We start from the raw sequence: 21166 nt of genomic DNA on the forward strand, positions 1-21166 counted from the left end.
TCTCCTTATTTATGTCGTATTGTCTTGAATATAATAATGACAGTTACATTTGGGTTCATGTACGGTAATTATAGGATACATAGAGAGAATGAGCATCATTATTTAGATTGGGCGGTTTGACATTCCGAAAAAAAAGTGACTGGAAAAAATTTACTGTTTCAAAACTTTTTGAGAAAATTTAACAATTTCTGGTTTTCTGATTGGGTCCCATCCGCTTTTTGAGTTTCACAGGTATATCATGTGAATGCAATATCAAATCCTATCAAGCATGCAATTTTGATCAAGACATTAAGAGATGATCTTGAATTTCGGTAATTTAGTTGAATTGTCAGACTTCAGTCCAAGATACTATTTTTCTGCAATTTGGAGACATAACATATTTTAATTCCTATCAGTTTCAAATTATTTATATTTAGAAAAAGAGGTGTACAAATTTAGTCTGCATCATAATTGAATTTTTTCGAGGTTTCTTCAAATATAACTTATTCTGTTTTGCTGTTTTGGTTATTTTTTGGAATTTTGATCCAGAATCCCAGGAATTTTTTAGGAAACAAATAAAAGAATGCCCATATTTTTAGATTTTTTAAAACTGGCGGTTTGACTTGTCAAAAAAAATTCGGTACAAAAATTTACTGTTTCAAAAGGTTATCAAAAAAGTTTCACAGTTCATATATTTGATTCCATTGATTTTTTTGCCAGCGCCTTTATTATAATTTGTAGCTTCTAAGAATTATTGGTTTTCTGAATAAAAAAATTAACAGCAAACTAACAACTTTCCAAATACACTTTTTAGTTCTCCTATAAACATCTGGAAAGAGAAAAATTTGAGTTTCGAAATTTTGAACAGAAAATATGTGTTGTGATAATAAATGTCTTTTGTTAGTTTCTAAATTTATTGTTCTCATTTTTGAAGAAAAATAAACGATGTTAAAAATATTACAATCTACTTACTAAACTCGGGGCTAATGAGATCAAGCCAGAAATTTCAAATGATTTTATCTGTAATTCATTTTTTCGTTGGCCTATTTTTTTAATTTAAAAGTTTTTGCATTTTTGCAGTTCAAATATCCATTCTCAGAAGAAAATTTCAAATCTTATATTCTTTAAAGCATCTTTTTTTTTCGGTTTCAGCAATGTTTATTGTATACTTAACAGTGAGTTTGTAAAACTAATCACTTTAAACATGTTTATCCGAAATTCCAAAAAATTACTGTTTCAATAAACTTGTATCAATCATAGAAAATTGACTTTCTATTGTTCCATTGTATCAAATTCAAACGACTTCTTTATTAATTTTTTTTTTGTAATTTAGCAACACAATCATATAAAAATTTGACTTTTTTTATGTAATTCCGTAAGATAAAAGTAATTCCAAATATGGAAAAGTTGAATGAGAAAGTTTTTCTTGAAATTTCAAGAATTTTAAAAAACTTGAATTTTTTTCGGTAAACGCCATGTAGGCTGGCTATTCTACCTACGTACGCCTACAAAAAATTGATTACCTGTAGGGAGTAGTATATTTCAATTCCTGATCCCTTCCTCCAAACTTTCCCAGTGTTTGCCACTATCCCTGTTTTCTCAAAAACCCTAAAAATATATATACTCATTTTCCACCTCAATCATTGTTTCCACTAATAATTTTACACTCTTTTCCATCTCATTGACGTCTTTCAGTTGTTGGTTTTTTCATGCTTCTCCTCCTCACCAATTGCCACTTCATCCTCCCATACATCTCAACTTTCTTGATTATTTTTCGCCCCAGAAAACCGCCGATTCATCATAAAAATCACACCCGAAAGCTCTTTTCCAACTAAACCAACTGCTCGTTTCACAATAATTCGAGAGAGTGATAGAGACCGGAGAGACGCACAGAAACACCAGGATTTTTGATTTTGTGACGGAAATAGATAGAATTTGGGGGTTCTTATGGTCATATTCGAAACATTTACAATACTTTGGAAAAGGATAAATCTAGACTAATCAAGGTTATAAAGTCTTCGAATATTTAAAAGTTTCATAAAACAGAAATTTCATTTTTTGAATTTTCCCAAGAATACTGGAAATTGATTGAGTTCTAACCGCAAAAAGTTGGTCAAGTGTTTTAATAAAGTCGTCTGGAAAATATTCTGCTAAATCTAACGATTTTTTCTAGTTATCATCCATTTTTAGCAAATTTTCAGATAGCTTGAAAAAATTTACAACAAGTTGATTTAGGGGAAACTTAAGAAAATTAATATTTTGAGAATTTAACAGCTTTTGGATAAATCACCAAAAATGAAAGAATAAATTGTTTGAACGATGATACCATGATGTTAATAAATGCGATTATCTCTACGATGTTTGAAAATTATATGAAACAGTAAAATAATTGCTAACATTTTCAATTTTTTACACTTTCTCATAATTGATGCTGCTTCTGTTTCTGTGTTTAACGCTACCAATGTAAAACATAATACAAAATAAAATTTCAGTGTAGGCACCACACAAAAGATAGACTACTGCCAATTTACAGGTTAGTAGTTTTGTTTTCTTTTATTATTTGAATTTTGAATTGATTTTTTTTTAATCGTAGATCTGATTCGAATAATCTGCACCCGAATCTATTCTACAATGGAGAAAATGGAAGAAAATATGGTATTTAATGCTCTCATGGAAACAGAATTTTTAACTATTTTGTTGGGAAAACTTGAAAAATTAAGAAAAAAAAATTACAGTTTCATATAACTTTCAAACTTTGTAGAGATAACTGCATCTATTTCATACGCCAATGGTTTGTACTAGTTAAAATAATTGTTGCTTTAAATTTATATTTCACTTTTGTTTCGAACGCCGGATGACGTTTAAAACTTCTAGACCATCAAAGTATGTATATTTCCGCCATAAATTAAAAAATCCTGCATAAGAAAGCCAGGCGCGGCCAGCTTGAAGGTAGGCAGGCACTCAGAATTTGCCTTCGTGAGATAGTCCTTCTAAAAATCCGTGCTATCGCGGGAATATAAATTTTGATAAGAAAATTTGAAAAAAAAATTTCAAATTTTTTACAGTTTCATCTATCTTATATATATTGTAACGATACTCGTATTTATTAGTATAATCTTTATTTTTATCGCGGCTGGACCTCACTATCAGATTATAAACTGAAATTTTATCGCAACCAGTGTCATAATACAAACTATGTGAAAACAGGTGACACCACTCCCGTTCACCCATTAACCTCTCCCAATTTTACAACATCTATCAACTGGAGAATCTATGAGCCATAAAGTAAACTAATGCGTAAGTAAAATATTCTGTTTACACATGTCAACAGTTTAATAAAGCAACAACATATATTTTCGTTCTGATTGACATTTGACATTAAGGTATACCTGTGGGGGAATGTACGGGGGGTCCATCAAAAAGAGAATACCGCTCCCCCCCCCCCCTCCAGGTACGTCGTCATCATCATTGACTCAGGAAACGTTACAACAATATCATTTGGCGGCAAAAATCATCGGACCTAGTCATCCGTGGTGTGAATGGGTGATGATTGGAGAAGAGGGGAAAGAGGTGAGCACACACACAAAAAAACAACAGAAGAAGAAGAAGAAGCAACTGGTGGTGGTGGTGAAAAGAGTTCTGGCGAGAATTGGGATTAAGTGGCGGCACGTGTGTCTTTGGAGATGGGACACCTTCTCAAAGGTTCAATGATGTATGAGTGAGTGGGAAACGGAAGAAATTGGAGAAAGGGACTAACTGAAGTAAGGTAGAGAATGCCTGCCTGTTTCTGTGCCTACTTATAGTTTTATGATGAGTCGCAAGACCTAGATACTGTCGGCTGCTAGTGAACTCATGTTTGATTTTATGAAAGAGCAAAATAAAAATGGATATTCAAAAGGCAGGTAGACGTTAGGCAAATTAAAACGCCTGCCTGCCATCAATGAAAGCGCTAGAGTATATTATGACTGCTTGATCAAATTTTTCTTGAAATGTTAATTTTTAGAAATATTGACTAAACTTTAATTTGTTAACTTTTCCGTTATATTCCCAATTTTAAGGAGAGGTGTGATTGATAACGTTTCATAGATCAGACTTTATTAAAATTGTGAAAATGTATAGAATCTCTGCAAAATTCACGTGATTTTTAAATGTTACAACCAAAGATAATTTTGAGGTAAGTTTTAAAGTAACGTTATTGTTTCAAGAAATGTTTTTATAAAAAAACACAGAAGGCAGTCTGCAAAGCGAGAGAGTCTGCCTCCTCGTCGGAGGGAATTTTTACTTTGGGAAAACAGTTCAGAATTTTTTGCAAAACTATATAAACATTTTATAAATGTTTTTTTAACAAACGCAATCACATCACAAGGAAATTTAAAATACTTATACAATTTCTGAAACAGTAATTTTTTTCAAATTTTTTAAATGTTCAAACCGTGGCCATACAGATACCAAAAGTAAAACAAATCTAGTATTTACTGACAAATCATCAAAAAAAAGTGTCATAGCTCCTTGAAACTAACACCAAACAATTCACTGACCCCTCTTAATACTTCCTAATATTTACCCCCGTTACCCCCTGCCGGGGGCACCCATTGGCATATTTTCTAAACAAAGAAAAGATAGTCCTTAACTTTTTTATAAGTAGGATAAAATAAGAGGGATTAATTCAAAAATCAGAAACTCACTTGATTTGTAGTCCAAGAAATAATCGCTGTATGCTGCATCTCCATTGGAATCTGAACTCACATCGGGCGTGTCGTCCTCCATCTGTAGAATTTCAAATTTTCAAATTAAAAGGAAAAACTGATGGAAAGAATAAAAATCAAAATGAAAAAATTGTGGAGGTCCCGTGAAGAAATAAAAAAGGTTTTTGTGAGCACGGAAGACATGTGAACAAGAGGAAGAGAGAGCGGCGATTCTTGTAATAAAAACCAGATGTTAAAGAAAGGATAAAGGTCCGAAAAATACAAATTGGACAACCAACCAGACCACAGACAGAGTTCAATGTTTTCTAGATTTGGGTTGGAAAAAATAGTGAACTTTTCTGTCTGTAAACTTAGTAATTATAGATTTTTTTCACTTTCTAAACTGATTTTTTTTCAATGATCCAAAATTATTTCTTATTTAAAAAATGGAACGAAAAACCACAGAACATCAAAACTTATTTGAAATTACATTTTGAAAAAAAACATGGTGAAACAGTCAACTTTTTAATTTAATTACAATATAGGGGTTACAATTGTTGACATACGACTATGGTCTTGAAGTTGCATTAAATAAAGTGAATCTACTGAAACAGACAAATAAATTTTATAAATTTCAACTATCTAGAAAAAAGTTTTAGATAACTTTTTCGTGATGTTTCGTGCTGATATGTAAACTCCTTGCTGCTCAAAAAACTGTAAAAATCTGTTTGCAATGTTATTACACTTCACCTACAGAGACATTTTTGTATTTTCTCATAGAAAACTTATTTGACTTTTTTACAATCATAGAACACTCAAGAATTTGTTTTCGGATTAAATACAAAGGTATCATACGAGGCAATGTCGGAGAAAAATCTGAATTTAAAAGAAGCCTTACTGAAACTGTAACAATATTTTGTGCTTCAAGAAACTAAATTCTCAAACAAATAGGAGGTTATTGGAATTTTAAACGAACTTAAAAAAAGGGAGTTGATTTTTTTTCTTCAATTTGCACACTTTGGTTTAGTTTGAATATAATCAGGATACAGAAAAAATTGATTTTGATGAAAAAAAATCATCCAGAGAAAATTTGATCCAGTAAAAACATGTTTCATAGTTTTGATGAATTTTATATAATTTCACAGTTGTATTAGAATTGGAATAATACCCGTTCAATTATTGAAGAATTTTGAATTTGATAAATATTCAGACCAACTTTTTCTTACATGGAACTCATAAGCTTTATTGTCTCAATAACAATAATGGATTCAATAAAACAAAAATACTCTTAATTCACAAAAGATCCAATTGAAACTGTAAAAAAAATGTGTGCTTCATCTTCAGTGATTGAATTCTGAAGGAATAGAAAATAGTGGAAATTAAGACAACAAAGCATGGAATCTGAAAAAATGGAAAATTTTTCTAAAAACATTTTTTAGAGATCATTATATGGGGAGTGGTAATTTGAATTCCATTGTTACGCAGATTCTAGAAAAGTCGTCTTTGAAAATACTTACTATTCACTAGAGATGTTAGCTAGAGAACAATTTTTTCTGTAAAAGCCTGTTTCATTATTTTGATAAATAAACCATGATTTTTGAAATGTTAGTGACATCTGAACATTTCTTTTTTAAAAAAATTACTGTTTCAAAGTCAAATGTTATAATTTTATTAAACTTTCAATGTTAATCGTCCTATGTGTCAAGCAGAGCAAGATTATGTGAGAAATTGTGAGAAAATATAATATTTGAGCAAGTGAATGAAAAGAGTACCGCCTAACTCAAAAACTTGAAATTAACATAATAAAGAGAAATTCTCGTGGTAAAGGCGGGAGATTCCCTGAAGGGTTACTGTAGGTTTTCATGGGTTGGAAGGAAAAACTACAAATTTGAATAATAGGTGTCTTAAAAATTATTTGAGAGGTTTGAACAAAAACATTTGACAAAATAAAAAAAAACAAGATAAGATAACAAATATTTGGACTACTGTTTTGCACTTGTTTCAAAAAAAATAATACAAGAAAGTTTTCGCTTCTATTTTGTCAAGTTTTGCAGATTTGAAAATACAATGAATATAAAGAAAAAAAATGTAATCAAGAAAAGCATAGCAGTAACAATGGTATATCGGAAGTTAGGCTGATATTTGAAAGCATTGTAAAACTGCAATAATTGATTTTTCAAGTAGAAAACAAAAAGTTAAATTTTGAATTGAAAAAATGATTCAAACATTTTTATTGGTAACGTACTTACACGCTTGTATAAACTTAAAATTAATACTTGAGCAGATATAAAATATATTTTTTTTAAATATAATTTGAAAAGGTATCAGAAAATTAAAAAGAAATTTAAATTGAATTGTATTCTTTTGATTTTTGAAATCGGTGTATTAGGGTTTATTAAGATTTTAAAGAAAATTGGTCTAACAGGTCAAAAAGTACATAAAAACATTTAACTCCGAAAATAAAAAAAAATTATTTTCAAAATGTTGAAATTCGAAAATTTAGCCGCTTCACACAGTTTTAATATTCTTTTAATTTTTTTGGCAAATAATTTAGGAATAATTTTAGGGATAATTTAGGAAAGGGAAAATGATCTCACAATTAAATTCATAACGGCGAATATAAAAATAGCAAAACTATGAAATAAAACTGCAACAGAGAAAAAAAACACGAATTTCTTTCAAATAAAATTGTCCCCCCAAAAAAAAGAGACAACAAGTGATTCGATTTCCCATCAAATTTTCAGTAGTACTCACACCCTTCTTTTTTCTATTTTTTCTACAACACTACTATATAAACTGTCTCCTTAAATTTGATATCTCTTAAAATAAAGCAATTTCAGCACGCTTGTCTGCCAAATTGGTCATTAAGTTGGCAAGTTATTATGGAACATAAAATGTTTCAAAAGAGCGTTTCCAATTTCTTATCACTAGATGGTGGTAGGAAGATGCATATAATTTCCAGTTATCAGTTAATCAGTAACGTAAATATCTAACACAGCACTGCTAATTTCGGAGAAAACAAGAAATAGAAAACATGAAACAGCAATTTTTTTTTGAAAAAAAGTTTCACATAAAAAAGGAATGAAACTGAAAACATAAACAAACAAATTTCGACCGATTTTTCTTGTTATTTTCCACAAATCTTTAGAAAATGTCAATCTTTTGTGGGACTCTCCATCTCACTCTCTTATCACCTGGGATCACTTCTTCAGGCTCCGCCTCCATCAGCTTTCATCTTCACAGGTGAGTTCTTCTTGGCTCCAGGTGATGAGATACAAAATATAAAAAAGAAGAAGATTGGAACAAATGGTTAGAAAAATGTTTGGGTTGTAAATAACTCAAGAGTTTGTGACAGATTTTTAGTTGAAATTTAGAATTCATAAAACCCTGTGCTTTGCAAATAATACAGAAATTGAAGGAAAAAAATTGTGGAAGAAAACGATGGAATTAGTTTCAAAATTCTAGATTTATAATTCTCAAAATCAAATGACGCAATAATAATAGTACTAGTTTGCTCAATTATTTTGAAGAAAATTTGAAACAGTAAAACATTTTTCCAAAAGTTTTCAGAGTTTTGTAAAACGTAGAGATTTAAGGTTCTTGTGTATTATCGGAACGAAATTTTAAATCAAATTTTTAAATATTTTAAACATAGCACCGAGTGAAGTTTTTTGTTTTCTATTTTTAGGCTTCCTTAAGCTTACACAGATAAGCTGCATGTTTCATCAAAACATATTTTATTAAAATGGAGAAAGAACTTAGATTTAGCTTAATTTTAATTTGCGTTCCGATAATACACAAGTACCGAAAATCCTTAGCCTACAAGGTGGCCTACAAATGCCTCATGACTACACGCGTGCCTAATGCCAAAATATAGAAGAAAACCTCAAGAAAGATACAAAAATTAGAAATTGTGAACAAAAAACTGAAACGAGTTGAAATTTGTTTCAACTTCCTCAATAAATATTAATAAACCGGGACCGATTCACCAATTAATCATAATATAATGCTCAATCATTTTTTAAAAAACTTGAAACGGTAAAAAAAACTTCTTTCAAAATTTTTGGAATTTGGTAAAACATAGACATTAAAGGCACATGTAACCGATTATTACCCACATCATTAATAAATTCAGGCCGAAAATCCAAAGCCGAATTTTTAGCTCGTAGCAATTTGACTCCTATAAACCATGCTTTAAACTCAAAAATGGCTTGATTATTCTCTAACATATGATACATTTTTAAATTAAAATAATTCACTTCGCGAGATTGTAAAAAATAAGCCAGTTCAATTATTTTCCAAGAAACTTGAAACGGTATTTTTTTTTGGAATTTGGAAAAACATAAATCACGTGCATTTCGTTCGACTTCAATAAAGTAATCAAAAAATTATTCTATGTAGGCATAAAAAATGTTTGCCTGCCTAATGCCTACAAGTCTGCCAACTTCAAAAATGTATGTAAACATGTTCAAATTTCGATAAACTAATTGAAACCAGGGGAATTCATACCAAAATTCAAAAACTTTGCAGGCAAGAGGTAGGCACGTACGCCTGAAGACGTAGCTCTTCCATTTCGATCAAATTGAAAAATCTCGAGAAAATTATTTACTGTTTCACAAAAGTTAGATAAATTCATACAGTTAACGCGGATATTAGTCTACAGCCAGTTTTTACAGACCACTAAATCGCTGCAAGACCTGAAATCTCTGCAAGCTGTGTGCCTTTAAAATAATGTAGAAATAAAGAAAGCATAGTAAGTTAGTCAAAACCCTATAATCTCAAGTACAACTCTCTTTATTCGCTACATCAAAGATGGCGCTCTCGGGGGTCCCATAAAATTCTGAATCGCGGGAAATTCAGATTATTATCTGTGTGCAATATAGTTACATATAATACGTTTATTACACAACGATTCGGAAAAAAAATTAGCTGTAAATCAATCAATTACATTCAGAATGGGGGGAGGGAGACACGTCTACCGGTATCAACTTGTATTTTCTCATTGAGCGACGATAATGAAAGAGGCTAAGAGACAACTAAACGGATAGATCGAGATTAATATCTTTAAAGGTGAAAGAGCACAAATACATTTAAAAATGCCACGTTAAGCACCGAGAAGCATTGAAGAGTAAAACAAAAAAAAACATCTAATGAGCTAAATAAAATCTGCGGAGCTCCAAAGGCATTTGCTCTTCGACTCCAACAAACTTCTTCGGATATTTCACCCTCATTGCGTTGGCAACCAATCCAGCTAAAGTTATGTGACGTCCTGGAAAATGAATTTTGAATTAAAGTGAGAAATGGGGGGGGGGGGGGAGGAATGAATGTATTTAGGAGGGTAATCCTGTACCTTTTCGAGACGGCTCTAATCCTATTCTCACATGGAAAATTGAAAGAGCCGCGGGAAGGACGGAATGAAGGAGAGAAAGAAGTCATAATTGAGAGTGATTAGTTCATTTCGAACGCCTCGAGTGGTGGTGGGAACGCGGCGAATAACTTTATTATAATACACGGAGGGAGCTAGAAATTGAAGAAATTGGATGAGGAAAATGAAATTTAATAAATATTCCTGATGGGAATCAGAGGTGTGTGCGGAATTTGAAGAAAATCTACTTTTGTTTATAGATAAGGAATTACTTGTAAAATAGCAGTAGACTTACACCAATAGTTAGAGTAAGTCTACTGCCATTTATACGTATAAGTAACTCCTTATCTATAAAAAAGTTGAATTTCAATTGGTGCGCTATTATTCATTAAATTCCATTCTCCTTAACCAATTTCTTCAATTTCTGGCTCTCTCCGTGGTATAATGAAGTTATTCGCGTTCCAAATAATCTAATAACTCTCAATTTCTGATTCGACACGCACCTAGTGGTAGATCATCAAAGTTGGCGTGATTCAACGCTTTCATACGTTTCATCACATTCAACACCACATCTCCGTGCCGATTCCTTGCGAACAGCCATGTGCCACGTACGAGCAGTGCTCGAACCAAGCTTTTCCTAAACTCTCTGGCTCGAAGCAGAATGTGCATTGGAGTGTCGTTATTCTTATCAGTGGCATTCACATCTAGGTCAAGTTCTAGAAGTTGTTCCAAAACTGCAGCTTTGGGAAGTCCCAACTCTGCACTGTTACTATCAGGAATCCTCTCTTCAAGTGTATGATGTAGAAGTGGAATATGTAATTCATGGCACACGATCATCAGTCTTCGAACGTCGGCTTTCGGCTCTTTTTCCTCATCGGAATCATCGATATGTGCAGAAGGAAGAGATAGTCGTTCGAGTACATTCACAAGATGCACAGCTACATATACAAGTTTCTTGTATTCAGATTCTTCAGTCGCATGCTGACATCTCTCTTTTCCACAGCATTCCGTATCCTCTAATAGTGGAGCACCGGTCCACGCAGCAGCACGTTCCAGCTCCAAACAAACTCCATTGAATACGTATTTGACCCATGATGACCTGACACGAAGGTTACGGTTTGCGTGATGATTGTTCACAAAATCATTGAGTGACATTGAGAAAGTCTCATGGAACGATTGAAGAGTGGTTATTGTACCATAGTAGAGCGGGGCAAAGTGTCTGAAATTAAGTGAATTAATTCAGTAAATTAAAACTTTGAATTAAAAAGTAACACAAAAAACCAACTTTTGCTGCAATTCCAGAGCATGTTTCCATAGATCATAACACCGATTCATCTGTCCCATATCACAATATACAGCTCCACGAAATCGGAGATAATAGTGAACATCTGTGTGTGCTCCGCCGAGTATTCGCTCTCGAATCACCAATGCCTGGAATTTGGTTATTAACTTCTTATCTCAATGAAGTGGGTAAAGACAGATTACGTATACACACTCAGAGTGTCCTTGAATAGCTCTTCAATAGAGAACCGAACTGACGTAATGTAGATATACGGTAGCATATCAAAAAATGACTAATGAGTGGAATATATGCCAATAAAGATATTATTATCATTATTATTGGAGAAAGGGACGAGTTTCAAGTTTCAAGATAAGGTATTACGGGAACAAATAATTATGAGAATGCGTATTGCGCACCATAGTTGACGCGCAAAATATCTCGTAGCGAAAACTACAGTAACTCTTTGAATGACTACTGTAGCGCTTGTTTCGATTTACGGGCTCGTTCGATGGAATGTTAAATTTAAGAGAAAAAGAGAGAATAAAAAGAAAACGAAAGAAAATGGAATATTTAAAAATCGAACCCTACCGTATTCATTCAGCGAATCACTGTAGTTTTCGCTACGAGATATTTTGCGCGTCAAATGTGTTGTGCAATACGCATTCTCAGAATTGTGTGTTACCGTTATACAGAAACTGACATTTCACTTTTTGTGTATCAAAAAATCTAGAACACTCAAAAAAAAAATCTAGAAAATTACTTACTTTTGAATATCAATTTCTGGACGAAATTTTCGCTGGTTTTTTTGAATTTAAGAATAAAATTTTTAATTCTCCAATAAAATGTAATTTTCTCTTTATAATATATTGTCGGTTAGTTCAATAGATTCACCGAAAAAAAAAAAAGCGAGGTTCACCTCATTACACTGACTTCCGTTCAGTTATGCAACACATAACGAGCGTCCATCGTGTTCACGCACACTTTATCATCGTAAATCTCAATTTCTCTCTCTCCCGACATTTGAACTGCCGCCGGCGGCGACCACTGATGCTCTCAGAAAATGCTCAATTGTCATAAATCAACTGACACATCCTGTTCAGTTTCAAAACCCCGTGTGGAGAAACATTGTTGCGTGTCACACTCATTAGTAGGCACTTTGAAATGTGTTTCTGCGTCTCTGCACGTTGCACGCTTCCTCGCCAATCGGGGGGAAATGAGCTCATTTTGAGATTCATGTGAACGGAATTGTCGGCAACAAACGGCACGGCGGGAACATCACTTGAGACACACTTCCGCCGTCGACCGACCGACAAAATAAAAAGAAAACAGTTGAGGAGGGACCAATTAAGATGGTCACCGGCCTCGTGATGTTAATTGGCCGAAAAACATGCGTTGAAGGTGTGAATAGAGGTTTAGGCGGAGATACTTAAGTGAAAAAAAAATAGAATCTTTGAAGAAATACCGACAGTTTAGTGCGCTCAAATGGTAAATTTTGGAATCTAGGGACCTATTTTTAGGTCGGAAATTTTGAATTTTATATTAAGACTTTTCAAATAATTTCAAAAATGTTTTCCAGTTTCTTGTAACTTTTAAAGCATTTTTTTTTGAAAACTTAAACGAACCTGCATTCTCTGAGCTTCGATATTTCCATCGAGAAGCTCTACTTGTGCAATATTCTGAGCTTCACGTTGATATTCGTACACTTCTTGGGGCTCGAAGAATGTCTCCATTTCACGCACCTAAATTATTATTTTTTTAAATAGAACAATTAAATTTAGAACTAACCAATCGAAGATCATCTGCATGAAGTGGAACTTCCATTGATTGTTTCCAACAATTCATCGCCGACATTGCATCCATTTTCTTATCAAGTAGCGTACTTCCCAACAGCTTCAACGCATCTCTTTTATGAATTCCAGATGGCATTTGATCAGCAAGAACATTCAGAACATCCAGAAAACCGGAAAGTGCTGCACCCATCAATGGATCAACTCCTTGTATGTCTTTCATGAGGACCGATCCGTGTTTCAGAAGAATTTTCACAACTTCCACATTTCCACTTTCTGCAGCGTCATGAAGAGCCGTATTTCCTCTCTCGGTTTTCTTGTTCACATCGATTCCGGTTTTTAGGAGCTCTTCCACAATTCCAACCTACAAAATTTTAGTTTTTCTCATATTTTGTTAATTAAAAATTTCAAAATCATACTTTATTTCTGTAGGATGCAATCATCAGGCACGTATGACCATGACGATTCGGTATATGTGGATCTGCACCTTTTTCGAGTAAATATTTCACTGAAAATCTTATTTTTAAAAAAGCTTCTTCGACTTCAAGGAATTACCAATATCCAAGTGTCCATCGTAACATGCACCTCTTAATGGAGTACTTCTTGTGTTAGTTGCTTGATTTACATCTGCATTTGCCTTTTCGATCAAGAGCTTTACGATCTGAAATCGAAATAAAACATTATTGCATTAAATAATGAAATATTTTTCACTTCAATGTGTCCAGCAGCGGAGGCAGCCCACAAAGGAGGTGTTCCTTCTGAAAACTATTGTTTTATTTTCTTTTCAGAACAGAAATAAAAACTTACGAATGTTTTCGTTGTCAAATTCCACAACACCACGAACAGATGGATCGGCTCCAATTTCTAGCTGAAAATCTTCTCATTTAATTAATTAATTTTCATTTTTCCCACCAAATATTCGACGACATTTGCGTGTCCATTTCTTGCAGCAATCACAAGTGGATATCGTCCGTCTTGATCAGAATTGAAGCAATCAATTATCCATTGTCGATCGTTTCTTGAATTTATTGTGAAAACCTGGAAATTCATTTATTTTGACAACTTTTCTTTAACTTGAGCTTTTTGCTTACTTTAATTCTCTGCAAATTTCCAACCGCCGCAGCATTATAAATTACTGTTCGAAAATGATGTCCATTTGGTGTCATACCGCCAATTTTTCCAAAAAAAAACTGGCGGAATTTTAATAGAAATTGCAGAAATTCGAGAAGAAAAAGAAAAGAAAATACTCCTCGTGATTTGTCGTCGGATAGGGTGCACGGTCTGCAATCTGACGTGAGGATTATTGCGGAGTGCTCGAAATTTTGAGTTCAGCGCCGCGGCGGAAATATCGGATATCAGAGATTTTCCCGTCGGTTTTGTCAACTTTTGCCTCAATTTTATCAATTTTTCCGTAAAAATCTCAAAGATCGTTACTGTTTGTATCATTGTTTGAAACAAACTACGCAGAATGATGCAAAATTGTATAGGAACTCCCATGGTTGACATTTTCCCAGGGAAAAATGAGTAAGTGGCAGGATCGAAAAGATGATATAAAAGTTGGCGTTCACAGTCAATCGAAGGCCAAGTAGACTATCTGAATTTCTATTTGCGCACATTTTATCACTTGTTATCACTGGTGTGTTCAAATGCATTGTTTTTCACTTTGTGATCACTGGCAGTTGTTCTTTCTCATTTCAAACATCATTTCGCAACTGCCTCGTCATTTTTACTCTTCTCCTCGTAAAACTCTTTATATAAATGATACTCTCATTTCGATTCAAAAATTTTAAATTTTACAGATGGAAAATCTCATTCCTGTCGTCAATAAACTACAGGATGTTTTCGCAACGTTAGGCAGGAAAGAAGATCAAATTCAACTTCCACAGATTGTAGTCGTCGGATCACAGTCGGCCGGAAAGTCTTCAGTGCTCGAAAATCTAGTCGGTCGGGATTTTCTGCCGCGTGGTACTGGAATTGTCACTCGCAGGCCATTGATTCTTCAGTTAAATCACGTTGCTCTCGATGATGAATCCAAAAGAAGACGGTCAAATGGAACACTTCTCACAGATGATTGGGCAATGTTCGAACATACTGGCTCTAAGGTTTTCACAGGTGAGAATTTAGTAATTTGAATATTGCGAGAAATTTAAACAATTTTCCAGACTTCGATGCCGTGCGAAAAGAAATCGAAGATGAAACTGATCGTGTAACTGGAGTGAATAAAGGAATCTCTCTTCTTCCAATCAGTTTGAAAATTTATTCCCACAGAGTTGTCTCCCTCTCCCTGGTCGATCTTCCCGGCATCACAAAGATCCCAGTTGGTGATCAACCAGTCAATATTGAAGAGCAAATCCGTGAAATGATTCTTCTCTACATTTCAAATCCTTCTTCTATCATTCTGGCTGTAACTCCAGCGAACCAGGATTTCGCTACTTCGGAGCCTATCAAGTTAGCTAGAGAAGTGGACGCAGGTGGACAAAGAACTCTCGCAGTTCTCACGAAATTGGATTTGATGGATCAAGGAACTGATGCGATGGACGTATTAATGGGGAAAGTGATTCCAGTAAAGTTGGGAATTATTGGAGTCGTTAATCGATCTCAACAGAATATTCTCGACAACAAACTGATCGTGGATGCAGTGAAAGATGAGCAAAGCTTTATGCAAAAGAAATATCCAACATTAGCTAGCAGAAATGGAACTCCTTATTTGGCAAAGAGATTGAATATGGTAAGAATTTCAATAAATAAAAAATTATTTAGAAATTAATTTCAGCTTCTCATGCACCATATTCGCAACTGTCTTCCTGCACTGAAAGCCCGCGTGTCTATCATGAACGCCCAATGCCAATCGGATCTTGTTGCATTCGGTGAACCAGTTGAAGATAAGAACAGAACACTTCTTCAAATCATAACTCGATTCGCAACTGCTTATACATCAACTATCGAAGGAACTGCCCGCAATATTGAAACAACTGAGCTATGCGGAGGTGCTCGTATATGCTACATTTTCCACGATACCTTCGGAAGATCTTTGGAATCTGTCAATCCATTGGAAAACCTCACACAATTGGATATTTTGACTGCGATTAGAAACGCGACAGGACCAAGGCCAGCTCTTTTCGTACCAGAAGTCTCATTTGAATTGCTTGTCAAGCGACAAATTCAACGATTGGAGGAGCCATCGTTGAGATGCGTTGAGCTGGTACACGAAGAAATGCAACGAATGGTTCAGCATTGCGGATTCACTACTCAACAGGAGATGATTCGTTTCCCAAGATTGTACGATAAAATCAATGAGGTCGTTAGTGGAGTTCTGAAAGAGAGGCTGAAGCCCACCAATGAGCTTGTCGAGAATCTTGTAGCCATTGAACTTGCTTACATTAATACAAAACATCCAGAATTCACAGAAGCCAATTTGGTGACACTTTTGAAAGAGGAGCTTCTTCTCGACGATCGGCATGGTCGCAGTAGAAATCGACATGCATCAACCGGAGAAAGAGCGGTCAGTGCTCATGGAGAACAGGTGGGGGCAGGAACTTCCTGCCAGGAAGTGCGGATGACTGACTGGGCTTTAATATTGCATGGGCTTAACCTCATTGGATTCCTAGTATTAAGCAGTCAAATTAAAACAATTTTCAGCAGCTACAACCGGTACCAGGAGTTAATGGTGTCGACTTGAACGCTGTTCTTCAACAACAACAGCAGCAATCCCAGAACCAACGTGCTTCCAATGGATTCCTTGGATTATTCGGCAACGCCGCTGCCAGCAGCAAGACGTCCCCACAAGAAAGTCAGTGGAAAAATAAAGAGTTTGTGGTCATTCAGTATCTATATTTTCAGAGCAATCAGCAAATTTTTTGCCAGAAGTGCCAGAGACGCAACTAGGAAGAAAGTTGACAAGTCGTGAACAAAGAGATGTCGCTATTATCGGTATGAGACCTAGTTTTCAGTTTTTAATTTGGGTTTTTTTTTATTTTTTCAGAACGGCTTATTCGAAACTATTTCATCATTGTTCGTAAGAATATTCAGGATAGTGTGCCGAAAGCTATTATGGCGTTACTGGTCAATTTTGTTAGAGTGAGTTGCAAGCTTAAATTTAAAAATTTAAATTAATTTCTTTAATTTCAGGACAATTTGCAATCGGAGCTCGTTCGTCAGCTGTACAAACCCGACGAGATGGACGATTTGTTGGCTGAAACTGAAGACATGGCTCAGAGAAGAAGAGATACTCTTGAAACTATGAAGGTATTCGGTCTCCTTTTTGATTGGATTCGACACAATTTATTGTTTTCAGGCCCTCCAACAAGCCAGCGTGATCATCAGCGAAGTGAGAGAAACACAAGTTTGGTGATATTCCCATCAAATAATTTCCAGCTGTTTTAACTATTGCAATGTAGATTAGGACGATTCTAATTTTATTTTCACGATTGATTCGATTTATTGTATTTTAACTATTTTTCTTCTTCTCTTCGCCTCGATGATAATTCTAGTTCGGTAACTCCCCCGTTTCTGTATGATCTCTATGCTCCGTTCCCTTTGATGTTTTCTTTTCATGATAATATTGTGTGCTCCTTGAAAGAATCACGGTTTGTTGTAGATTCTAGTTTTTTTTGTGGCTTTTGAAAATATTGGAAACAGAAAGGTGGATTTATATGAAATTCTTTGATGATGCTTGAAAATATTTCGTGTTTATCGTTGATTTTCTCGTTGAACTATTTTTAATATCTTTTTTCCGACCCTTTAAAAAATGTTCACTCAACATGCGCCAATAGCACTGCTGGCGCATTTCGAGTGTCACTCGATCTGCGCCAACAGCTGAGATTGACCACGCCCATAGAACCGTGCGGCAATTGCGCTTTTGCTTCATCCGCACGGTTTTGAAAATTTTAGGATTCATTTTTTGTTTTGTCCAAAAAATTCATTTTCGATATTTCAGCGTTCAAAAAATGTCAACGCGAGCAAAGAAGAATAAGCCGTCAGAACCGTCATTCGACGATGAGCTCCTCATTTGGGAGTTCATTTACGAAAATACGTGTAATATGCAGTTGTTCGATGACGTGAATTTGGACCTCTTCAAGCAATATCTACAAGAACATGAGTCTGTGTTTACGGCGGAGCAGCTATACGAATTGTAAGTGTTTTTCATTTTTAGTTGTTTAAACTTTGACCAAACCAAAAGCTCTAATTTTCAATTTTCAGCTACGTTACAAGAATGAAAGCTACGCTTTACAAATGTGAGCTGGAGCCGCGAAAAATGCTCACTCTTTACAAGAACCTGGAGATCGAAATGAATCAACATGTCGAGACTTTACTGGAGGCCAGATTCAAAACTGTTCTGCGTGTTGACTCGAATAGATGTCTTCAGAAGTTCTCCGAGTTTTCAGCCCCGGAAACTATTCCCGAAACACTTGAAGAAACCGTCCCAGCAACCGCTCCAGAACCCGAACGTTCTCGAAAATTAGTGAATCGAATGCCGCTAGATGTAGAAATCTCCGATTCCTTCGAGAAGCTGATTTGGAATCATGTCTACCTAAACGCCGACCGTCTAACCGGGAAAATTGTGATGGCTGAAGAATTTTGGGACCAGCTGCTCCAATCACAACCGAATATTCCCATCAAGTCGGCTTACATTGTGCTCCACCATTTCAACATAAAGATGCTCGAGAACCTCTGGAAGCAGCCGATGGATCCGTATGCTAAAGCACGGCTCATAAGAGACTTGGCGGTGCCATTGAGTCTTCGTCAGCGTAAATGGATGCTCGACAATGATCGTCTGAATTTGAAATTGTCATTGAACGGATTTGTGGAAGACTGGGATATTGTGCCAGACCAGCCAGCTCCACGTAGCAAAATTCTTCCCTGGAGGCCAAGAACTCCGGCCGGACACCGAGACAGGTATCGGAAAATATCATTTCAGAAGTTTAACTAGAATTATTTCAGATCCCCCAGTAGTCCTATGGCACATCTAGACAATATTCAACCACCATCTCCGATTCAAGTTGTTTCGAATCCAACATTATCGTCCGAATTAAGTTCAAGAGCTTCCAGGGATCAACCAGGACCTTCACGCCCGCGATCGCAGTCAGCCAATGTACGTGAAACGTATGCGCCGAAAAGGATTGAGAAGCGAACGAAATTCACAGTCGACGATCATGTGGTTGCGTGGAAGTTTATCTATGAGAAGTTGGTTGAGGCAGATAAGGAAGGTGTCCAGTTGATGCCCAAGGGGATCGCGTTCTGGAACGATTTTGTCAGAGTCACACGATCGTCGAAAAGTGCAACTAATTGGAGTTCGCACTTTCGAAAGATCATGTGCCCAGGGCTCCACGAGATGCCACTTCACAAGAAAACCATTCTCTACCTGCTTAAGAATATTGGTATTGAAATTGATAAGGAGACTGAGCAAATGTAAGTTTAGAAGTCGTTCATAATCCATCGTAAAACTTACTCGTTTCAGCATCGAGCGAAAGTTTAACGTAAAGCTCCTCGTTGGAATAGACCGCAACTTGATATCCTATAAGCTTTTGGATGCAGAAGAAGAAGAAGTGATTGAGGAAGACGACGAATCGGAAGAAGTTGCTACTCTAGAGGTCATGGATGTTGATGATGAAGATCTGGATGAGACGGTTCCACTTGAATCAAATGAGGCCATGATTCATATGGATGAAAATCTCGATACATCAGTTTTGTCTAACAAAACGATGGATTCTGTGAACAATCTAGAGAATTCTATCACCGAGAGTACAAATGACTTTACCGTTTTCGAAGGTACAGCTGCCGCTGTGCTCCTGCCTTCTGAAGTTGTATCTCAAGATGTTTTTGGATCACAATCCGACTCAACGGTTCCAGAATCTGCTCCAGAGCCGGCCGAGATTTCTTCAAGTTTGGTGGATTCTGATGATCTGAACTCGAAATCCGCTCAACAAGTCTTGGACGATGCAGACGATGAAGATATGGATTTGATGAACGCTGATGTGATCTTGCCCTCTGAAGCCGGTCAAGGGTCTCGAGACGTTTTCATATCACAATACGACTCAACGATTCCAGAGTCTTGTAGCTTTGATGAGTCCATTCAAAATTCGTCCAGGGTGGAAGAGGAGGTAATTTTAACCCAAATTTACACTTGAATAATAGTTTTTTAAAATTAATATTTTTCCAGAAGCCATCTTCCCACGTCCCATCATCGTCAGCAGCTGAGCCCGTGTTGAAGTTACCTCTGGTGCCCCAGTTATGTCGAACAGTTCCCGGTGCTCCAGAGCCAGCCAAAATTGTTCCAATTTCGGTGGATTGTGATGCTCTGAAGTTGCAAGCCGTTCAACAAGTTTTGGACGATGCAGACGATGAAGATTTAGATTTGATGGGCTCAGCGCTAGAGAAGGCTTTTGGAAACCAGGAAAATTGGACTGACGTAAGAGAATGATGCAGAAAAATATAGAAATTTAATCGGTTTTTTTTTTCAGAAGTCCGCGGCGAAGACCGTTACAAGTGATGCCATTACCAACGCGATTGAAACCAAATTCACAGGAATCTCTCGCGAAGTTCTTCTGGAACAGAAGGAGCGTCTCGTAGAAGAGGCTCTCGACAACGTCGAAAACGAGAAGGTTCTCGAAGTGCGCACAGAAGCCATCCGAAAAGCGCTCATCGAGGTTGATTTTGGGCCAACCAATAACTGTTGAACTTGTTTTTTTTCTATTCTTCCATTCAATTTCTCTCACAGTTAATGGATTTTCATTCTTTAGCCTCAGCCCTAAATAACTGTTAAATATTTTTTGTTTCTATTTTTCATTCTTCTTTTTACTTTATCTCACAGTTAAAGGGCTTTTCTCATTCGTTACCCCTCGCCATAAGCCCTAAATAACTGTTTAATTTTTTTGTTTCTATTCTTTTCAATTCACAAGTTTTCATTCTCTACCTCTCCTTCAATTAAAATCAATTTTGTTGTTCTCGAGATCTCCCGTTCATCACAAAAGCGTGTTAAACAACACTTCAAAGAAACGGATTATTTATTCTTTTTTATTTATTTTTCATCTGTCAAATACATTTTTTTAAGAATTTAAAAAGCTGGAAT

General features: G+C 35.5%; 4 protein-coding genes and 34 non-coding genes across 40 annotated transcripts in view; 19 read left to right on the forward strand and 19 right to left on the reverse strand.

The window, feature by feature from the left end:
* Positions 1-4746, reverse strand: part of unc-5 (Netrin receptor unc-5) — a gene marked incomplete at both ends in the record, with an annotated part of 32675 nt that extends 27929 nt beyond the window's left edge. Inside the window, one exon of the mRNA NM_001306820.3 lies at positions 4665-4746. Within this exon, the coding sequence (NP_001293749.1) occupies positions 4665-4746 (82 nt within the window). The remainder of the gene's footprint in view (positions 1-4664) is intronic.
* 21ur-9867 lies at positions 38-58 on the forward strand. Its single transcript, NR_054166.1, has one exon.
* 21ur-11394 lies at positions 201-221 on the forward strand. The gene has a single exon (NR_054167.1).
* On the forward strand, positions 679-699 carry 21ur-7458. Its single transcript, NR_131482.1, has one exon.
* On the forward strand, positions 680-700 carry 21ur-10123. Its single transcript, NR_131483.1, has one exon.
* 21ur-11662 lies at positions 1173-1193 on the forward strand. Its single transcript, NR_131484.1, has one exon.
* On the forward strand, positions 1256-1276 carry 21ur-7223. The gene has a single exon (NR_131485.1).
* 21ur-13386 lies at positions 1259-1279 on the forward strand. Its single transcript, NR_131486.1, has one exon.
* Positions 2295-2315, reverse strand: 21ur-4687. The gene has a single exon (NR_131487.1).
* Positions 2757-2777, forward strand: 21ur-9804. Its single transcript, NR_131488.1, has one exon.
* Positions 3090-3110, forward strand: 21ur-15285. Its single transcript, NR_131489.1, has one exon.
* On the reverse strand, positions 4028-4048 carry 21ur-10398. Its single transcript, NR_131490.1, has one exon.
* 21ur-6505 lies at positions 4313-4333 on the reverse strand. The gene has a single exon (NR_131491.1).
* Positions 4747-5112: 366 nt separating the features above from the next.
* Positions 5113-5133, reverse strand: 21ur-6547. The gene has a single exon (NR_054168.1).
* A 78-nt stretch (positions 5134-5211) lies between these two features.
* 21ur-2426 lies at positions 5212-5232 on the reverse strand. The gene has a single exon (NR_054169.1).
* A 272-nt stretch (positions 5233-5504) lies between these two features.
* On the reverse strand, positions 5505-5525 carry 21ur-6652. The gene has a single exon (NR_054170.1).
* On the reverse strand, positions 5506-5526 carry 21ur-11401. Its single transcript, NR_054171.1, has one exon.
* A 289-nt stretch (positions 5527-5815) lies between these two features.
* On the forward strand, positions 5816-5836 carry 21ur-6040. The gene has a single exon (NR_054172.1).
* Positions 5837-5914: 78 nt separating this feature from the next.
* On the reverse strand, positions 5915-5935 carry 21ur-8298. Its single transcript, NR_054173.1, has one exon.
* A 249-nt stretch (positions 5936-6184) lies between these two features.
* Positions 6185-6205, forward strand: 21ur-9035. Its single transcript, NR_054174.1, has one exon.
* Positions 6206-6273: 68 nt separating this feature from the next.
* 21ur-8157 lies at positions 6274-6294 on the forward strand. Its single transcript, NR_054175.1, has one exon.
* A 59-nt stretch (positions 6295-6353) lies between these two features.
* 21ur-9469 lies at positions 6354-6374 on the forward strand. The gene has a single exon (NR_054176.1).
* A 321-nt stretch (positions 6375-6695) lies between these two features.
* 21ur-10587 lies at positions 6696-6716 on the forward strand. The gene has a single exon (NR_054177.1).
* A 39-nt stretch (positions 6717-6755) lies between these two features.
* Positions 6756-6776, reverse strand: 21ur-13568. The gene has a single exon (NR_054178.1).
* 21ur-8371 lies at positions 6759-6779 on the reverse strand. Its single transcript, NR_054179.1, has one exon.
* Positions 6760-6780, reverse strand: 21ur-11970. The gene has a single exon (NR_054180.1).
* A 433-nt stretch (positions 6781-7213) lies between these two features.
* Positions 7214-7234, forward strand: 21ur-6389. Its single transcript, NR_054181.1, has one exon.
* 21ur-8284 lies at positions 7215-7235 on the forward strand. The gene has a single exon (NR_054182.1).
* Positions 7236-7253: 18 nt separating this feature from the next.
* 21ur-8480 lies at positions 7254-7274 on the reverse strand. Its single transcript, NR_054183.1, has one exon.
* A 366-nt stretch (positions 7275-7640) lies between these two features.
* 21ur-6393 lies at positions 7641-7661 on the reverse strand. The gene has a single exon (NR_054184.1).
* A 479-nt stretch (positions 7662-8140) lies between these two features.
* On the reverse strand, positions 8141-8161 carry 21ur-7715. The gene has a single exon (NR_054185.1).
* Positions 8142-8162, reverse strand: 21ur-14469. Its single transcript, NR_054186.1, has one exon.
* Positions 8163-8635: 473 nt separating this feature from the next.
* Positions 8636-8656, reverse strand: 21ur-6570. Its single transcript, NR_054187.1, has one exon.
* Positions 8640-8660, reverse strand: 21ur-14593. The gene has a single exon (NR_054188.1).
* A 660-nt stretch (positions 8661-9320) lies between these two features.
* Positions 9321-9341, forward strand: 21ur-7762. The gene has a single exon (NR_054189.1).
* A 206-nt stretch (positions 9342-9547) lies between these two features.
* fem-1 (Sex-determining protein fem-1) lies at positions 9548-14370 on the reverse strand. Of its 2 annotated transcripts, none has more exons than NM_001392312.1 (11): positions 14190-14370; positions 14011-14136; positions 13906-13966; positions 13810-13863; positions 13654-13759; positions 13518-13606; positions 13097-13462; positions 12934-13050; positions 11315-11460; positions 10533-11248; positions 9548-9933 (listed from the first exon to the last, which is right to left on the reverse strand). In NM_001392312.1, exons 1-4 carry the CDS (start codon positions 14262-14264, stop codon positions 13811-13813), a joined length of 315 nt encoding a protein of 104 aa, NP_001379561.1. In that variant the 5' UTR covers positions 14265-14370; the 3' UTR covers positions 9548-9933; positions 10533-11248; positions 11315-11460; positions 12934-13050; positions 13097-13462; positions 13518-13606; positions 13654-13759; position 13810. The 2 variants fall into 2 exon arrangements, with proteins under 2 accessions (NP_001379561.1, NP_500824.1); NM_068423.7 differs by having other exon boundaries at positions 9550-9933; positions 13810-13856; positions 14190-14323.
* Positions 14371-14895: 525 nt separating this feature from the next.
* Positions 14896-17773, forward strand: drp-1 (Dynamin-1-like protein drp-1; the record flags this gene model as incomplete). Of its 2 annotated transcripts, none has more annotated exons than NM_171344.6 (8): positions 14896-15210; positions 15261-15826; positions 15872-16621; positions 16738-16888; positions 16939-17028; positions 17081-17175; positions 17227-17343; positions 17393-17773. In NM_171344.6, 8 exons carry the CDS (start codon positions 14898-14900, stop codon positions 17447-17449), a joined length of 2139 nt encoding a protein of 712 aa, NP_741403.2. In that variant the 3' UTR covers positions 17450-17773. The 2 variants fall into 2 exon arrangements, with proteins under 2 accessions (NP_741403.2, NP_001023375.1); NM_001028204.4 differs by having other exon boundaries at positions 14898-15210; positions 15872-16600.
* Positions 17774-18034: 261 nt separating this feature from the next.
* On the forward strand, positions 18035-21156 carry tebp-2 (SPK domain-containing protein). Its single transcript, NM_068426.5, has 6 exons — positions 18035-18229; positions 18298-18993; positions 19039-19506; positions 19556-20198; positions 20258-20506; positions 20559-21156. The coding sequence occupies exons 1-6, from the start codon at positions 18045-18047 to the stop codon at positions 20772-20774; spliced, it is 2457 nt and encodes an 818-aa protein (NP_500827.1). The 5' UTR covers positions 18035-18044; the 3' UTR covers positions 20775-21156.
* Positions 21157-21166: the final 10 nt, after the last annotated feature.

Source organism: Caenorhabditis elegans, chromosome IV (assembly GCF_000002985.6).
Source record: "Caenorhabditis elegans chromosome IV".
Lineage (NCBI taxonomy): Eukaryota > Metazoa > Nematoda > Chromadorea > Rhabditida > Rhabditidae > Caenorhabditis > Caenorhabditis elegans.